We start from the raw sequence: 14,976 nt of genomic DNA, 5'->3' as shown, positions 1-14,976 counted from the left end.
CACAAAATTTCGTGGATGGGACTGACGGTCATTGTTGTTTACTTCAAACGACGGGAAATTAAATTTTGATATCTTTAACTGAAAAAATTTTGAAAATCGATTAATAAACACCAAAGATATGGGGGAAAATGTAAAAATATAAAAATAGCCAAAAACCTGCAAAAAGGCAGTCTGACCGTCATTGTTGATTTCTTCAAATGAGCGGAAATTTAATTTTGATATCTTTAACTGAAAAAATTTTGAAAATCGGTCCATAAACACCAAAGATATGGGGGAAAATGTAAAAAAATATAAAAATAGCCAAAAACCTGCAAAAAGGCAGTCTGACCGTCATTGTTGTTTTCTTCAAACGAAGGGAAATTTAATTTTGTTATCTTTAACTGAAAAAAGTTTGAAAATCGGACCATAAACACCAAAGATATGGGGGAAAATGTAAAAAATATAAAAATAGCCAAAAACCTGCTAAAAGGCAGTCTGATCGTCATTTTTGTTTTCTTCAAACGACGGAAAATTTAATTTTGATATATCTAGCTGAAAAAATTTTGAAAATCGGACCATAAACACCAAAGATATGAGCAAAAATGTGGAAATTAAAAAAATAGCCTAAAACCTGCTAAAAAGCCGTCCGACCGCCATTGATGTTTTATAGTTAATTGTGCTCCTTAATGATGGGAATGTTGTCAAAAAATTTCAGCTTTCTATCTTTTATAGGAGCTGAGTAAATCCCATTTCCCCCATAGCGTTACGGACTGACGGACTGACTGACGGACTGACGGACGGACAAAGTGAATTATAGAGTAGCTTCGCTACTAATAACACAAAAAATTTGTTCAACATTTTTTTTCTTCTGAAGCTTAAGATCCCAATAACTACTATACCGATTGGATTCTCTTTTTCATGTAAGCTTCACATAATTTCTTTGATAGTTTTAGGCTTTTTTTTAAAGACTATTTTCCCTCTTTCCTTTTCGAATATAGAGCACCTAAATAATAGTGGCGTACCAGCTAGTTTATAAGAAACCGACATTAACCATACTTGAAAAGTATAGAAGGAAAATTGACCCAGTCGTTTGCGAGATATAAAGTGACAGACTTATCCAAACAGACTTTTATTTTTCATGTTTTTCCTAGAGGAATTTAAGAGTTCTTACTAAAAAATTCTGACACATAAAATTTTTTAATCACACATCTACTACTTATTTTAGGACAGCTACATTGTAATCGCGCCATGACCCAGATGGGAGGAGGGTTAAAAGAATGTCCCCCCTGCCCCCTGAAACCATCCCCAGGCCCCGCTATATACCTAACTCATTCACTATACTTTACTGAAAATTATCAAGAAAACACGTGACCATAGATGCGTAAACATATATACTATGTCATGAATATCAAGGGATAAGACAATGGCCAATAAATAGATGTACATTCCCAATTATGATACACACAATTACCCCTTCTGTAGATTATAATATGTGGTTGAATCGTTGAATGGACACTCAACTTATTGAACCAAACAATCATAATTTAATAAAAGTCCCCAAGAAATAAAATGTTAATGCAAAACTTTGGGGACTGGTTTAATAAACAATTTTCACTCCCTAAACACTAAAGTAACAGGATGATTGTCTATACGTCCGACTTATTTTTATGACGTCACACAAGACAATTTCCAAAGCTTAATCAAAAGGACAAAATAGGTATTTTTTGTTTACCATATTAGCAAAACTTTATTTAAATAAACAAACTATTGCAAAATGCATGATGCTAAAATATTAAGTAATACAAAAACTTATAGAGATGGTACGCGCCTAAAAATGAGTTTCTCGCTCCCATACACAGAGAGTTATGCAGACACGCACGTACGTTCTTGTTACACACACACACACGCACGCACGCACGCCCTTGTTACACTTTCTTTCTGTGCGTATATATACGTGCTCGCTATGTGTGTGTACTGCTTCTTATGAGCGTATGGGTAATGAATGGTGTGTCATAAGTTCCACTGAAATATAAACAGTGTCGTCAATAACCATCATTGCCTTGATCTTTAGAGCAAATATTATATTGTTTTTGAGTAGATCAAATGATTCCTAAATAGGAGTATCCTCAAAAATCAAGGTGGATTAATCAACTCCCATATGGGTCTACTCACATACACCTTCCTAATACAGCCAATGTTTTTTTTACATCTACATATCTGTCTAAAGAAACTACTATAACTGAGATATCATGGAACACAAACAATCTCTTAAAGAAAAAAAACATATTTATAATACTAATTTTGATTAGGTTAGGTTAAGAATAAGTTTTAAAATCCCCCGCAAGCATGGAAGCTCACATAAATGAAGAACCCCCCCCCCCATCCATAGTGAGGTTTGAAAAATATTAAAGAGGTTTTCAAATTAACTTGAATTTTCTTTTGTGCGGATTATATGGCACACCGCAATGGAATGGGGGCATGTCATGCCCCTAACTCGACTCCTCCCCTCTCTCACACCAGTTGCAGGGGTTGCATGCCACTAGGACTACTTCATAACTCTGAGGCTATGGGCCACGCGCGGTATGCCAAGTCTAAAGTTTTATTTAAAAATAATCTATTTCTAACCTATAATTACAAAAAAAAAATATTTGAATTAAGAACCATTATCATTTAATTCAAATGAAAATTAGTAGTAAATACCATGAGAAAGGACATTTTTACTATGTGGTTGTGTGTAAGTGTGTGTGTGTGAGTGTGTGAATGTGTGTGTGTGTGAGTGTGTGGGTCAAGGGAATACACATATGCTCTTGTTTCTACACTCATATGAGAGTTAGAGAGAAAGAGAGAGAGAGAGAGAGAGAGAGAGAGAGAGAGAGAGAGAGAGAGAGAGAGAGAGAGAGAAAGAGATAGAGAGAGAGAGAGAGGGGGGGGGAGAGAAAATTGGGTTGAAATAGAAAGATTGGTTAAGTTTAGAGTGAATAAATCACTATTAGACAAGGACATGTGTGTATGCCCCCCCTCCCACACCCTCCCCCGCCCCTATAACTTTAATGATACCCGCGAGGGTAAAAAAGAACATTTTAGGGCATATATTTTGAGGGGAGGGGGGGGGGTGTATGACCTGATTGCCCTAGTTTTTTTCCCCCTGCATTTGTAATTGGGTAATCTCGAGATATTTTTTTTACCACGGAAGAAAACTTTTCAATTAGAAAATGTGTAAATATAGGTCAAAGAAATTTATTAGCCTAAATTCTTTGGCAACGTTTTGACATTGAAAAATTTGAGGTTTTTTTGTAAGGGGTTACTAATTTTGAATAAATCTTGTAGCCGTCTGCAGTTTGGATCTAATTTAGATTCAGTGACGTTTTAACCGCTCAATGTATTTTAATTACAATAAAAGATTTTCATGTTTTTAAAGTTGAAGATTGTTTCATTGTAGTTCTTTTTGTTATTAATATTATGTCGGTTAAATTTCATTTGAGATCAGCAGCTTGGCGACGAGCATCTAGGGGCTTTTGAAGGGATCATGGAAAGAAAACAAAGTCATTCCTTAATTAGGACAGAAGTCACCTTCCTAGGAAGGACATAAGTAGCTTCCCTTATGTGAGAATTTGTTAGATGAAGGGCATAACTTGTCTCCCTTAACAAAGATTTTGCAAGATGAAGGACATAAGTAGCCTCCCTTCACCACACAAAACCTAGCTTTTTGGTCCTTCACATAGCAAAATCTTGCATAAAATAGTTTATCTGTCCTTCACATAGCAAATTCTTGCAAAACATAGCATTTATGTCCTTCACATAGCAAATTCTTGCAAAACATAGCAAATTCTTGCAAATCATAGCAAATTCTTGCAAAACATAGCATTTATGTCCTTCACATAGCAAATTCTTGCAAAACATAGCAAATTCTTGCAAAACATAGCATTTATGTCCTTCACATAGCAAATTCTTGCAAAACATAGCAAATTCTTGCAAAACATAGCATTTATGTCCTTCACATAGCAAATTCTTGCAAAACATAGCAAATTCTTGCAAAACATAGCATTTATGTCCTTCACATAGCAAATTCTTGCAAAACATAGCAAATTCTTGCAAAACATAGCAAATTCTTGCAAAACATAGCATTTATGTCCTTCACATAGCAAATTCTTGCAAAACATAGCAAATTCTTGCAAAACATAGCAAATTCTTGCAAAACATAGCAAATTCTTGCAAAACATAGCATTTATGTCCTTCACATAGCAAATTCTTGCAAAACATAGCAAATTCTTGGAAAACTTAGCATTTATGTCCTTAACATAGCATTTTGGTCCTTCACATAGCAAAATCTCACAAAACATAGGTTTTTCTGACCTTTTTCTACCAGGAGATCAGAACTAAATCAGAACACACACAACAAGAGTTTTACATAATTTAAATCTGCATAAATTATGATAATTCATTATTATTACCCCTCCCCCCCCCCCTATTTAAAATTTACCCCTGCATAAATTATGATAATTCGGTTGAATTTGTTCCACTGGCAAGATTTTTTGGTCTTATGATAACTCGTTTTACCCCATCCCTTATCCTCTACCCCACTTTTGCTTTCATTACAAAATTCTTCCATCCTAACTTAACAACGCTGCTCAATAATGTAGCTCACCAAATTTACACATAAGGTGACGTTAACATGGGAAATACATATAATTAATTATGAAAATAATATATCCAAGTGCGTCTGTCGATAAAAAGAGAAAGACGCAATAAATCATTTAGCTCTTTATTTTTAATTTTTTAAGTTTAAAAATATTGTACTCGGCTATTCCTTGGCCGATTTAGGCTTTTAATCATATCCTGGCCGAGACAAATTTAGACCATTGACTAATCAAAAATCGGTTCAGTTAGAGGGATACCCAACGTCTCAATTTATTGCTACCAAAAGTCTTATAACTACGTTGCAATTATATAAAAACCCGTAAATTGAGTTTAATCAAAGGAGTATACTACACATTTAAATCACGCCCCCATCCCGTGATACAGCGTGGAATTAATTTGTCATCGACCGATAATTCTTTATTATTACCCCTCCCCCCCCCCTATTTAAAATTTACCTCTGCATAAATTATGATAATTTATGCTGAGTTAAATGTACTGTTTGAACTTCTATCTAACAGGATATGAGAACTGGGAGGTTGTGACACAAAAGAGGCCAGCTATGGTGCCATGTAGGAAAAGTGGCATTGCATTCTAGGGCCTAAAAGGCGTCATAGCTGGCCCCTTTTCAGTCCATCATATGACATGGGAAGGAGGTTGAGGAGCATTTTATGCAGTCTAAATTCCCAAGAATGCAATGCCACTTTTCCTACATGGCACCACCTCCCATGTCATATGATGGACACAAAAGAGGCCAGCTATGACGCCTTTTAGGAAAAGTGGCATAGCATAGTGGAATTTAGGCTGCATAAAATGCTCCTCAACCTCCTTCCCATGTCATATGATGGACTGGAAAGGGGCCAATTGAATAATTGTTAATCTGAATGTACTATGTAAACACTCTTGTTATGTGTGTTCTGATTAAGTTCTCATATCCTGTTAGATAGAAGTTCAAACAGTACATTTAACTCAGCATAAATTATCATAATTTATGCAGGGGTAAATTTTAAATAGGGGGGGGGAGGGGTAATAATAAAGAATTATCATAATTTATGCAGGGGTAAATTTTAAATAGGGGGGGGGGGAGGGGTAATAATAATGAATTATCATAATTTATGCAGATTTAAATTATGTAAAACTCTTGTTATGTGTGTTCTGATTTAGTTCTGATCTCCTGGTAGAAAAAGGTCAGAAAAACCTATGTTTTGTGAGATTTTGCTATGTGAAGGACCAAAATGCTATGTTAAGGACAGAAATGCTAAGTTTTCCAAGAATTTGCTATGTTTTGCAAGAATTTGCTATGTTTTGCAAGAATTTGCTATGTGAAGGACATAAATGCTATGTTTTGCAAGAATTTGCTATGTTTTGCAAGAATTTGCTATGTGAAGGACATAAATGCTATGTTTTGCAAGAATTTGCTATGATTTGCAAGAATTTGCTATGTTTTGCAAGAATTTGCTATGTGAAGGACATAAATGCTATGTTTTGCAAGAATTTGCTATGTTTTGCAAGAATTTGCTATGTGAAGGACATAAATGCTATGTTTTGCAAGAATTTGCTATGTTTTGCAAGAATTTGCTATGTTTTGCAAGAATTTGCTATGTTTTGCAAGAATTTGCTATGTGAAGAACATAAATGCTATGTTTTGCAAGAATTTGCTATGTTTTGCAAGAATTTGCTATGTGAAGGACATAAATGCTATGTTTTGCAAGAATTTGCTATGTTTTGCAAGAATTTGCTATGTTTTGCAAGAATTTGCTATGTGAAGGACATAAATGCTATGTTTTGCAAGAATTTGCTATGTTTTGCAAGAATTTGCTATGTGAAGGACATAGATGCTATGTTTTGCAAGAATTTGCTATGTGAATGACAGAAATGCTATGTTTTGTGAGGTTTTGCTATGTGAAGGAAAGAAAAGCTAAGTTTTGCAACTTGAAGGACATAAGCAGCCTTCCTAATGTAAGAATTTGTCAGACAAAGGACATAAGTCACCTCCCTTAAGTTAGATTTTGTTAGATGAAGGACATAAGTAGCCTTCCTTAGACCAATTTTCAGTGACTTCTGTCCTAATTAGGAATGACTTTGTTTTCTTTCCATGATCCGGTAAGGGAAGAGGAAAAAAGCCAGAAACCAATTCATCTTAAAATAAATTAAAAAAAGAATATTATAAATTATAAAAATTACGAAACATTTATATATAAATATAATTATATGTCTTGTTTTTAGCATGACCAACAGACCAAGAAAGTTGTATACTGGTTTCGGTATGATTAACAAGGCTAGGAAATCAGCTATCTTCCTTAAATAGCAACCGAGAAAAACTTCCATACCGTTACCAATTAGAAGTTATGATATCTATTAAAAGGAGGGGGGGGGGATGTCCTTATTATTTTTAAACAAAAGTTTATAAAGTTATATATAAACCTTCCTATGAGAAGCTGCATTGCTAAGGAGAACCATATCGGTACAGCACTAGCTATATCCTTCGGTACAGACAGACACATACAAACAAAGACATCTTGTTACTTTTGTATGAAAAATTTATTTTGGAACTAAAAGAGTTTCTTTACTTCCAAATGAAAATTGTCTTTAAAATAATTTTAATATTTTAATATTATTCAAATTAACATATTTCTTTACAAAAATTTATTATAATCAATATGATTGAAAATACAATTACTTTTAACTTGGAATAGTTATTTCTTTCATCGTATTATAAACTGCTTTCCGAGGATATAGAATGTACAATTATTAGATTAAAACCCGTTTTTTAGCCCCGAGATGCCGAAGGCACGGGCTAAAAAAATGGTTTTAATCTTATGATTGTACATTTCTATATTCGTAGAAAGCGGTTTATAATACGAAGCTAGACATAGTTTTTTCGTATTGATGAGAACCGGTTCCTGTCCACCGGATTCAAATGAATACGAGAATAGTTATTTCTCGTATCGTATTATAAACGGCTTTCCGTGGATATAGAATGTACAATTCGGCACCACGGGGCTAAAAAAACTAGTTTTAATCTTATGATTGTACATTTCTATATTCTTAGAAAACTGGATATAATACGATGCTAGACATAGTTTTTTCGTATTCATGAGAACCGGTTCCTATCCACCGGATTCAAATGAATACGAGAATAACTATTACATAATTATCGCAGCAATAGCATTCAAAAGCAACTGCTTATAGCGAACCAGCGTTAAAATGTTCATCGGTTTCTCTCAAAATATCTTGTTGGGCACAGAACAACCCCCCCCCCCCCATTATTTTTCAAATAAATTGAAAATAAAGAGAAGTTTTTAGTTTGCATATTACTTTAGGTAAGGTTAGATAAATTGCATACTGGGTAGCACACTCTCCCGCAGAGGTGAGGGCTTTGACAAAAAATACCCCCTCCCCCTTATTTAAATTTATTTTAAAAATAAGAGGGGCACTCGCCAGAACCATTTAGGGAAAGCACGAAATTATCTTATAGTTGTTGGTTATCTTATCAGTATATTCAGTATCCATATTGAAAAATCATGTTCAGCATCGTATTTCAGACAATTTTCCACGAATTATAAATTAATATCGTAAAATTAAGCCTTAAGTCACTCTGGTTTAACAAATCTGGTTTTATTGTTATAATTTTTCATTTTATTATCCGCGGAAAGATGTCTCATAATGAGTCACGATAAATAACTATTATGAATCATTATTAACATCACTGTCAGTATATTCAGTATGATCACTAATTCTTTCCAGGGCACTTGCTTTACCAACAGTAGCATATATACCATCAATAAACTCTATACTATGCACACTAGCCGCATCAAAACTGCTACCACCGACAGCAGCTGACGTCGGGGAGCTGCTAGCCGCCAATATTGGTGTTGATTCTCCGGACAATTTGGCGGCTGTTCGGCGGTCCATCAATGGAGACTTTGAGCATTCACAGCAAGGGGTTCGGCTCAGCGCTTTGGGAGTTTGGGTACCTTGACTTCGCCTAGGAAAGTGCAGTGTAAATATTGGAATCAATATTAGAATCAAAAAGTTAAATTTACCAATATACCAAAAAAGAATTCTAGCGAAAATAATGAGAAAAACAGCATTGTTTAGTCTTTGCAAAATCAAGGTTCTAATGGGTTACAATAGAATGAGAAAACAAAATTTGAGGAAGTTTTACAGAATATAACTTAATATGAAAGAAATATAATCATAAAAAAAAATTTCTAATGTTTTAAGCAATTACCATGCAGCGGCTACGCCCCTAAATGCTTCTAGGGGCACTTCATGAAATTAATTTTAGGTTTAAAAATACAAAAAAGTATAACATATATTTTTTCTGAGGGGGTCGAGAGGGGGGGGGGGAGGTATTTTTTCAGGGAAAATTATTTTTAGCTGGGTGGACGTTCCCACCCTCATAATAGTTATATACCTTCACTGAACCTTTACTGTAAAAGAAGAACCATATTGGTTTTTGTGAATTGCGAGATTCTTTTTTTTATAGACCGACAGACATACATCCTGTTACTTTATTAAAATTATTGAAGAAAAACCTTTCAGAACTGGTAGCCCTAGATTTGTTTCTGCCATCTACCTCATCTAACCCAGAAGAACCTCTACTGTTAGCCTCAAGACCAGAAGAACCTCTACCGGCAGCCTCAACACTAGAAGAACCTCTGCTGGCAGCCTCTAGATCCTGATCTATTCTTGACACCTTCCTGTAACTTAAACATTGTCAATGTCAATGCACCCAGGGATCTAATGGGATAAGACAATGGCCGATAAATTGATATACATATCCAATGATAATACACAAAATTACCCCTTTTGTAGATTACAATTAGTGGTTTTAACGTTTGGACGGTTAACTAAATGAACCTACCAATCAAAATTCAACGAAAAGGAAAACCTCATTATAAGACTTTAGAAACTAGTGTAATAAACAGCCAAATGTCTCCTCCCACCATTCAATACACCCCTTACGGTTAAAAATTCCTTTTCAGAACTGGACAACGCAAATGATAAATTTCCAAGATTACATACGAAGTTGTTCAGAGTGCTTATAAAAAATGACGTTATGTATATAATACAAAGGATCAATGATAGGCCGATAAACAGACAAAATTACCAATAGCAGGTCAAATTACATTTTAATTGGCCAATGGTAGGTCAGTATGACGTCATTTTTTATAGGCACTAAAGAAGCTTCTTAAGTTCTAGATACATAAAAAAGTGTTTATTAGATAAAAATACAGAACAAAAATCTATGAAAAAATATATTTTTGTGTGAAACAATTCTAATATTTGTATGGCATTTACCTGGAAGCTTTAGCAGTCAAGTCAACTACAGAAGAGGCTACTGATACCTGCATTTCAGGGATAAATAGGAATTAACTTATCACATCGTATTATAACTGCTTTCCGCGGATATAAAAATGAACAACTATAAGGTTAAAACAAGGGTTGTTAGCCCCGAGATGCCGAAGGATAGGGCTAACAAGACTGGTTTTAATATTTTTGAATGATTTTTCAGTGTGGCTGAGAACCGGTTCTTAACTATACTCGAAGTCATGGAAAAACTTTGCCTAATAATTTTTTAATGAGTTTTTAAAATTTGTTCTTTTAAATTGTTTCTGAATTCTGCGATTTCAAATTTTTACATGATATTTATTTGGCTACCTGATTTGAGGATTGGCGCCATTTTTAAAGAAAACTGCCCTTTTATATTGAATCTAAAGATATATCATTCAAAATATTTCTGCAGAAGGGACCAATTTTGTTTTGTTTTTGTTTTTATCCTTGCCTTTGATTGTTTGCTTTGCATTGCCAGCGCCCTTGTTGATTCCATCAAATCACGCCTGGAAAAACAACAGTTATTCAATGCATCGTGTTATAGACAGCTTTCCGCGTATATTGAAATAATGTAAACCAGTTTAGTGATTTTTATTTCAATATTTTTGGAAAATTGTCGGTAATATGATGCAAAACCTATGAATATATTATTACAACCTAACCCGTGCTGTAAAAAAGTGGAAAGGTTTTGTGATTTACTTTATAAAAATAAATTTCTTATTTAATTTCTTAGGACATATAATAAATTGGAATTGATTTGTATGCTTTTAGGGTAAGCTGCGTAATGTTATCGGAGCAAAGCTACTCACTTTGACTTTCGGTCCGTCTGTCAAATATGAACACATACAATGGAAAGTATTTTTCTAGACTGCCATTTAAAGGTTATGTGTTTCTAAGAGTTATCGCCTCTAAATAGAAAAAAAACTACCACAAAAAATATTTTTTTTTTATCCCTTTTAAAAACCTATAATTTAAAACGAGCGAAGGTTGACCCTATCAAGTGCCTCTAGAAGCCTCAAGGGGGCGTAGCTACTAGTTGAGTATAAACTAACCTGCTTTGTCTCCAACTGACCAAGTTTTCATTTGTTATATCCAAGTCTAATGAACTGCTGGATGAACTTCCACTTAAAGGTCAAATTTAATTTGTTAGTTTGTTTTAAATGTCAGAAATTCTTTAAAATCGGAAATTTTGTGAATTGCAATAATTGCGGTTACCCTTGAAATGCCTAGTCTCGCAAAGAATCTCCTAATATTTTTAACAAAAAAAAAGAAAATACTGAGGTTTTTCATGTGTTAGTGTTTTTTTTTACCTTAGGTTAAGATACATTTGTTATAGGGATAGCCTTATAGTGTTAGACATTTGTAAGGATTATGCAGAAAGATAAAAAATGAGAAGGTATTTCTATACTAGCCAGGCCCTTCGAGGGAAAGAACAGTGATAATGAATGAAACCTGTCACTTCCCCTTCTTTTCTTGTGAGCCATTTTTATCAGGTTATAGATTGCTCCAGCCACTGAAAAAAATAGTTATTTATCGCATGGTATCGTAGGCAGCTTTGTTGATTATAGGCAACTTATATTGATTTTATTCCTGTTTTTAACATTCGTAAAAAATTGTCTGTAAAACGATGCCCACATGATTTTCAATATGGCTGAGAACCGGTTCTAATCCACCGGATATTACTCAGTATCGGTTACTGGAAAACGATTATTAGATTTTTTTTTGGGGGGGGGAGGGGTAAGGAGGGCTACAGCAAAAAATGAGGAAATATGCATTTTACACCCACCTTCCTGGCCAAACCCCATTTAATAAATTTCCACATCTCCCAAAAATGAATAAATAAAAGTTCCATCCAATCCTCCCCCCCCCCTAAAAAAAAAATAGGAAAACTAGATATAAATATTACCTATAATAGTAATTATAACTATAGTAGATGATATAAATATTATGATAATCAGGGAAGCAGGGTTTTTATTTCCTGACTCTTCTTCAACTGATCTAAACCAACAAATATCCATAATAAAAAATATAAATATGTCTGTCTGCCTGTCCGTCTGAAGCTTAAAATATGTGTAACCGCTGGTCCTGTAGTGGATTTAAGATATTTTATTTCAGGATGATATCTTGATCAGTTAGCACTAAATGGCAGTGTCCAAACTTTTCCACCAATAATTTTAATCTACAAAAGGGATAACTTTGTTCGTCATTATTGGTGGTGATCATTTTATCATCCATGATCGTATCACTTAAAATTCAGAAATACTATAATTCTTTACAAGAATAGTGTTTATAGGATATCATTTTGCCTTCTTAAAAAAAAATATAGATTTGGTGATTTTTAATGAAATTTATTCAGATATTTGTTTTTCCTAGGGATAGACATTTCTTTTGGTGGTGTATTATCAGATGAACTACTGGAAACCTGAAAAAAACAATTACAAGGTTTATACAGAATATTTATTATCCAAATTTTAAATAACATCATTATGCATTATTTTATTGTTATAAACAAATTTAATTATTAAGCCACGCTAAAAGACTCCATAACTATTCCATCATTTTAATATTTAAAATTGCCTTATTTCAGAAATGAATATAAGAGGGATGAGAGGGTGGGTAACATTATTTGATAGACACCTGTTCTGAATGAGTTTCTGGTACTGGATAGTTTGCCAGCTGACTCGGTGGAGGCACTGTGGGGTTATTTCTTCTGATGATGAACCTAACTGGAGAGGATTTGTTCCAGTCTTTGCCCAAGTATCCCTTGTCCTCTCGTGCAACTACCTAAAAAATTTATTTTAATGGTTTAATAGTTATTTATGGTATCGAATCATAGACAGCTTTCCTCGGATAATAAAATGAAAAATTGTCAGATTTAAACCAGTTTTGTCAGCCCCGAGAGTCTATTTTGATATTCGTCAAAAATTGTCGTAATACGATGATTTTTCAGTATGGCTAAGAACCAGTTTCTATCCAACAGATATCAATCGGTTTTGCAGACATACTGAAAAACTGATTATCTTATTTTACTACTTTTATTTTGGGATTCTTAAAGGATTAGAAAATGGATGATAAATTGATGTACATACCCAATGATGAAAGACTAAATTACCCCTTCTGTAGATTGAAATTATTGCTTTCAATGATTGGACACCACTAGTTTGAACCAACAAATCACTATTTAAGTACCCAAAGTTTTAAAGCTTACCAATGATGAAACGTGTATATAAAACTTTGGTTACTAGTTTAATTTACAGTCCAATGTCTAACCCCCCCCCCCCTCCTCCCTGTCTTATGCTAATAATAAAAGTTAATAGGAATATATATAGATGAGGTTTACACTTCTTTCAAACAAAGTCTAAAAACAAATTTTTTATTGTTTATAAAATCAGTGTAATCAGCAGGGAGGGAGTGGACATTGGGCTTTTTAATGCAATGTTCCCAAAAGATTTTATAATTATGTTTTCTTATAAGTTGGCTTGATAATTTTGGAAATTTTAAAAGATATGTATTGATAGGTTCATTAAGTTAAGTGTCCAAAAGTTTTCTAATTATAATCTACAGAAGGGGTAATTTTATGTATCGTCAATGGGGATTTACATAAATTTATCGGCCATTGTCTTATCCATCAAAATCCCTGGTAATCAGAGAATAAAATGAGATGTGATGATGTAAGAGAAAAAAAAGTGTAAAAATGTAAAATAAATTGAGCAATTTTGTATTTGGCCTAGTTCACAATAGAAAGCAAAATATTAAAAATTATAAGATTTAAAAAAATTAATGTATAATCAAGACAACTTCCTGACCCTTTCGTCTGCTAGCAAAATATTTCAAATATTATAACAGACTACAATTTTCTACTTGATTATTTACCAACTTATTTTTTATTTACATATTTCCGTTAAAAACCTTCAAAAAACCTTATTTAATTAAAAATTAAAAGATTTTAAAAAATTAATGTATAATCAAGACAACACCCTGGCCCTTTCGTCTGCTAGCAAATTACTTGTGGACAGAGTTACATGTCCCCTCTTTAATTTTACTTTAATTTCAAAGGAATATATTACCTGAAAAACATATTCAACCTGTGGACGTAGGTCTTCAATAACAATACTCGACCTATCTGTTGGTAGAAGGTTGGATATCTGGTAAAAAAGACGACTTTTATGAAATGGATGAATTTCAGGTGTTTTGACTTCACGATAGCATTTAACAAATTACGTATTTTTTTATCACATCTTATTAAAAACATCTTTCCGCGGTTAGCAAATTATCAATAGTATGATAAATATCTTTTCTTTTAACAAGTATGTACAAATAGATATCAGTGATGCTCAAAACCGGTTCTAATCTAGAGGATTTTAATCGGTTTCGAAGCCAAACTGGAAACCCTTTTCCTAACGTCTATTATGTAAAGCTCTGATTGTTAATTTTAGCATATAGAATAGTCCTATCGCTTTAAACTTGTAATTTGATACAATGTATTAAAAAGTATGAGGCGAGAGATGCTTTTTGTTAGATGAAAATGCTTTTAAGCTTTAACTGCCTCATTTTAATGTAGAAGTTTTAAACATTCAAAGAAATTAGTGCTTAAAAATGCTAGAAAACATAAACAAGAATTTTCACAACGCTTTTTGTGCAAATTAGAATCTGGGAACACAAAAGGACAAAATAAAATGTCAGACTCTTGTATTTTTAGTAGAATAGCAACTCTACAACTCTGTTTGTGTGTACGTCCGTCCAAAAAATCATCCTTAATCAGTAAAAGTAAAATAACAAAATTCTAGATTTAGAAAGATATAGATCTGAATTTTTAACTAGATCTAATTATGGGCATTTTTACGTTTTTTTTAATAATTCTAAGTTTTGTTTTTTTTATTCTGTCCTCTATTTTTAATTTTCTGTTTTTATTTCAACAATATAGTTTATAGCAGTTCAATATAATTTATATTTATCTTACTTCACTTACTTTGTAAAAAAAAGGATTTTTCTTTAACAGATTCAATTGTTTCATTTTTACCC

The 14,976-nt window shown here is 33.3% G+C and overlaps 2 protein-coding genes across 3 annotated transcripts; both read right to left on the bottom strand.

Moving 5' to 3' along the window:
* Window positions 1-7,209: 7,209 nt before the first annotated feature.
* On the bottom strand, window positions 7,210-11,949 carry LOC145332109 (uncharacterized). Of its 2 annotated transcripts, none has more exons than XM_080177045.1 (7): window positions 11,861-11,949; window positions 11,407-11,467; window positions 11,007-11,078; window positions 10,406-10,460; window positions 9,922-9,968; window positions 9,156-9,326; window positions 7,210-8,602 (listed from the first exon to the last, which is right to left on the bottom strand). In XM_080177045.1, exons 2-7 carry the CDS (start codon window positions 11,436-11,438, stop codon window positions 8,302-8,304), a joined length of 678 nt encoding a protein of 225 aa, XP_080033171.1. In that variant the 5' UTR covers window positions 11,439-11,467; window positions 11,861-11,949; the 3' UTR covers window positions 7,210-8,301. The 2 variants fall into 2 exon arrangements, with proteins under 2 accessions (XP_080033171.1, XP_080033180.1); XM_080177054.1 differs by having other exon boundaries at window positions 9,156-9,320.
* A 296-nt stretch (window positions 11,950-12,245) lies between these two features.
* On the bottom strand, window positions 12,246-14,968 carry LOC145323348 (uncharacterized). The gene is made up of 4 exons (XM_080165805.1): window positions 14,924-14,968; window positions 14,022-14,099; window positions 12,592-12,738; window positions 12,246-12,376 (listed from the first exon to the last, which is right to left on the bottom strand). Exons 1-4 carry the CDS (start codon window positions 14,966-14,968, stop codon window positions 12,293-12,295), a joined length of 354 nt encoding a protein of 117 aa, XP_080021931.1. The 3' UTR covers window positions 12,246-12,292.
* Window positions 14,969-14,976: the final 8 nt, after the last annotated feature.

This window comes from Acartia tonsa, chromosome 1 (assembly GCF_053477335.1).
Source record: "Acartia tonsa isolate MP-2025a chromosome 1, ASM5347733v1, whole genome shotgun sequence".
Lineage (NCBI taxonomy): Eukaryota > Metazoa > Arthropoda > Copepoda > Calanoida > Acartiidae > Acartia > Acartia tonsa.
This window is presented reverse-complemented; position numbering and strand designations above follow the sequence as displayed.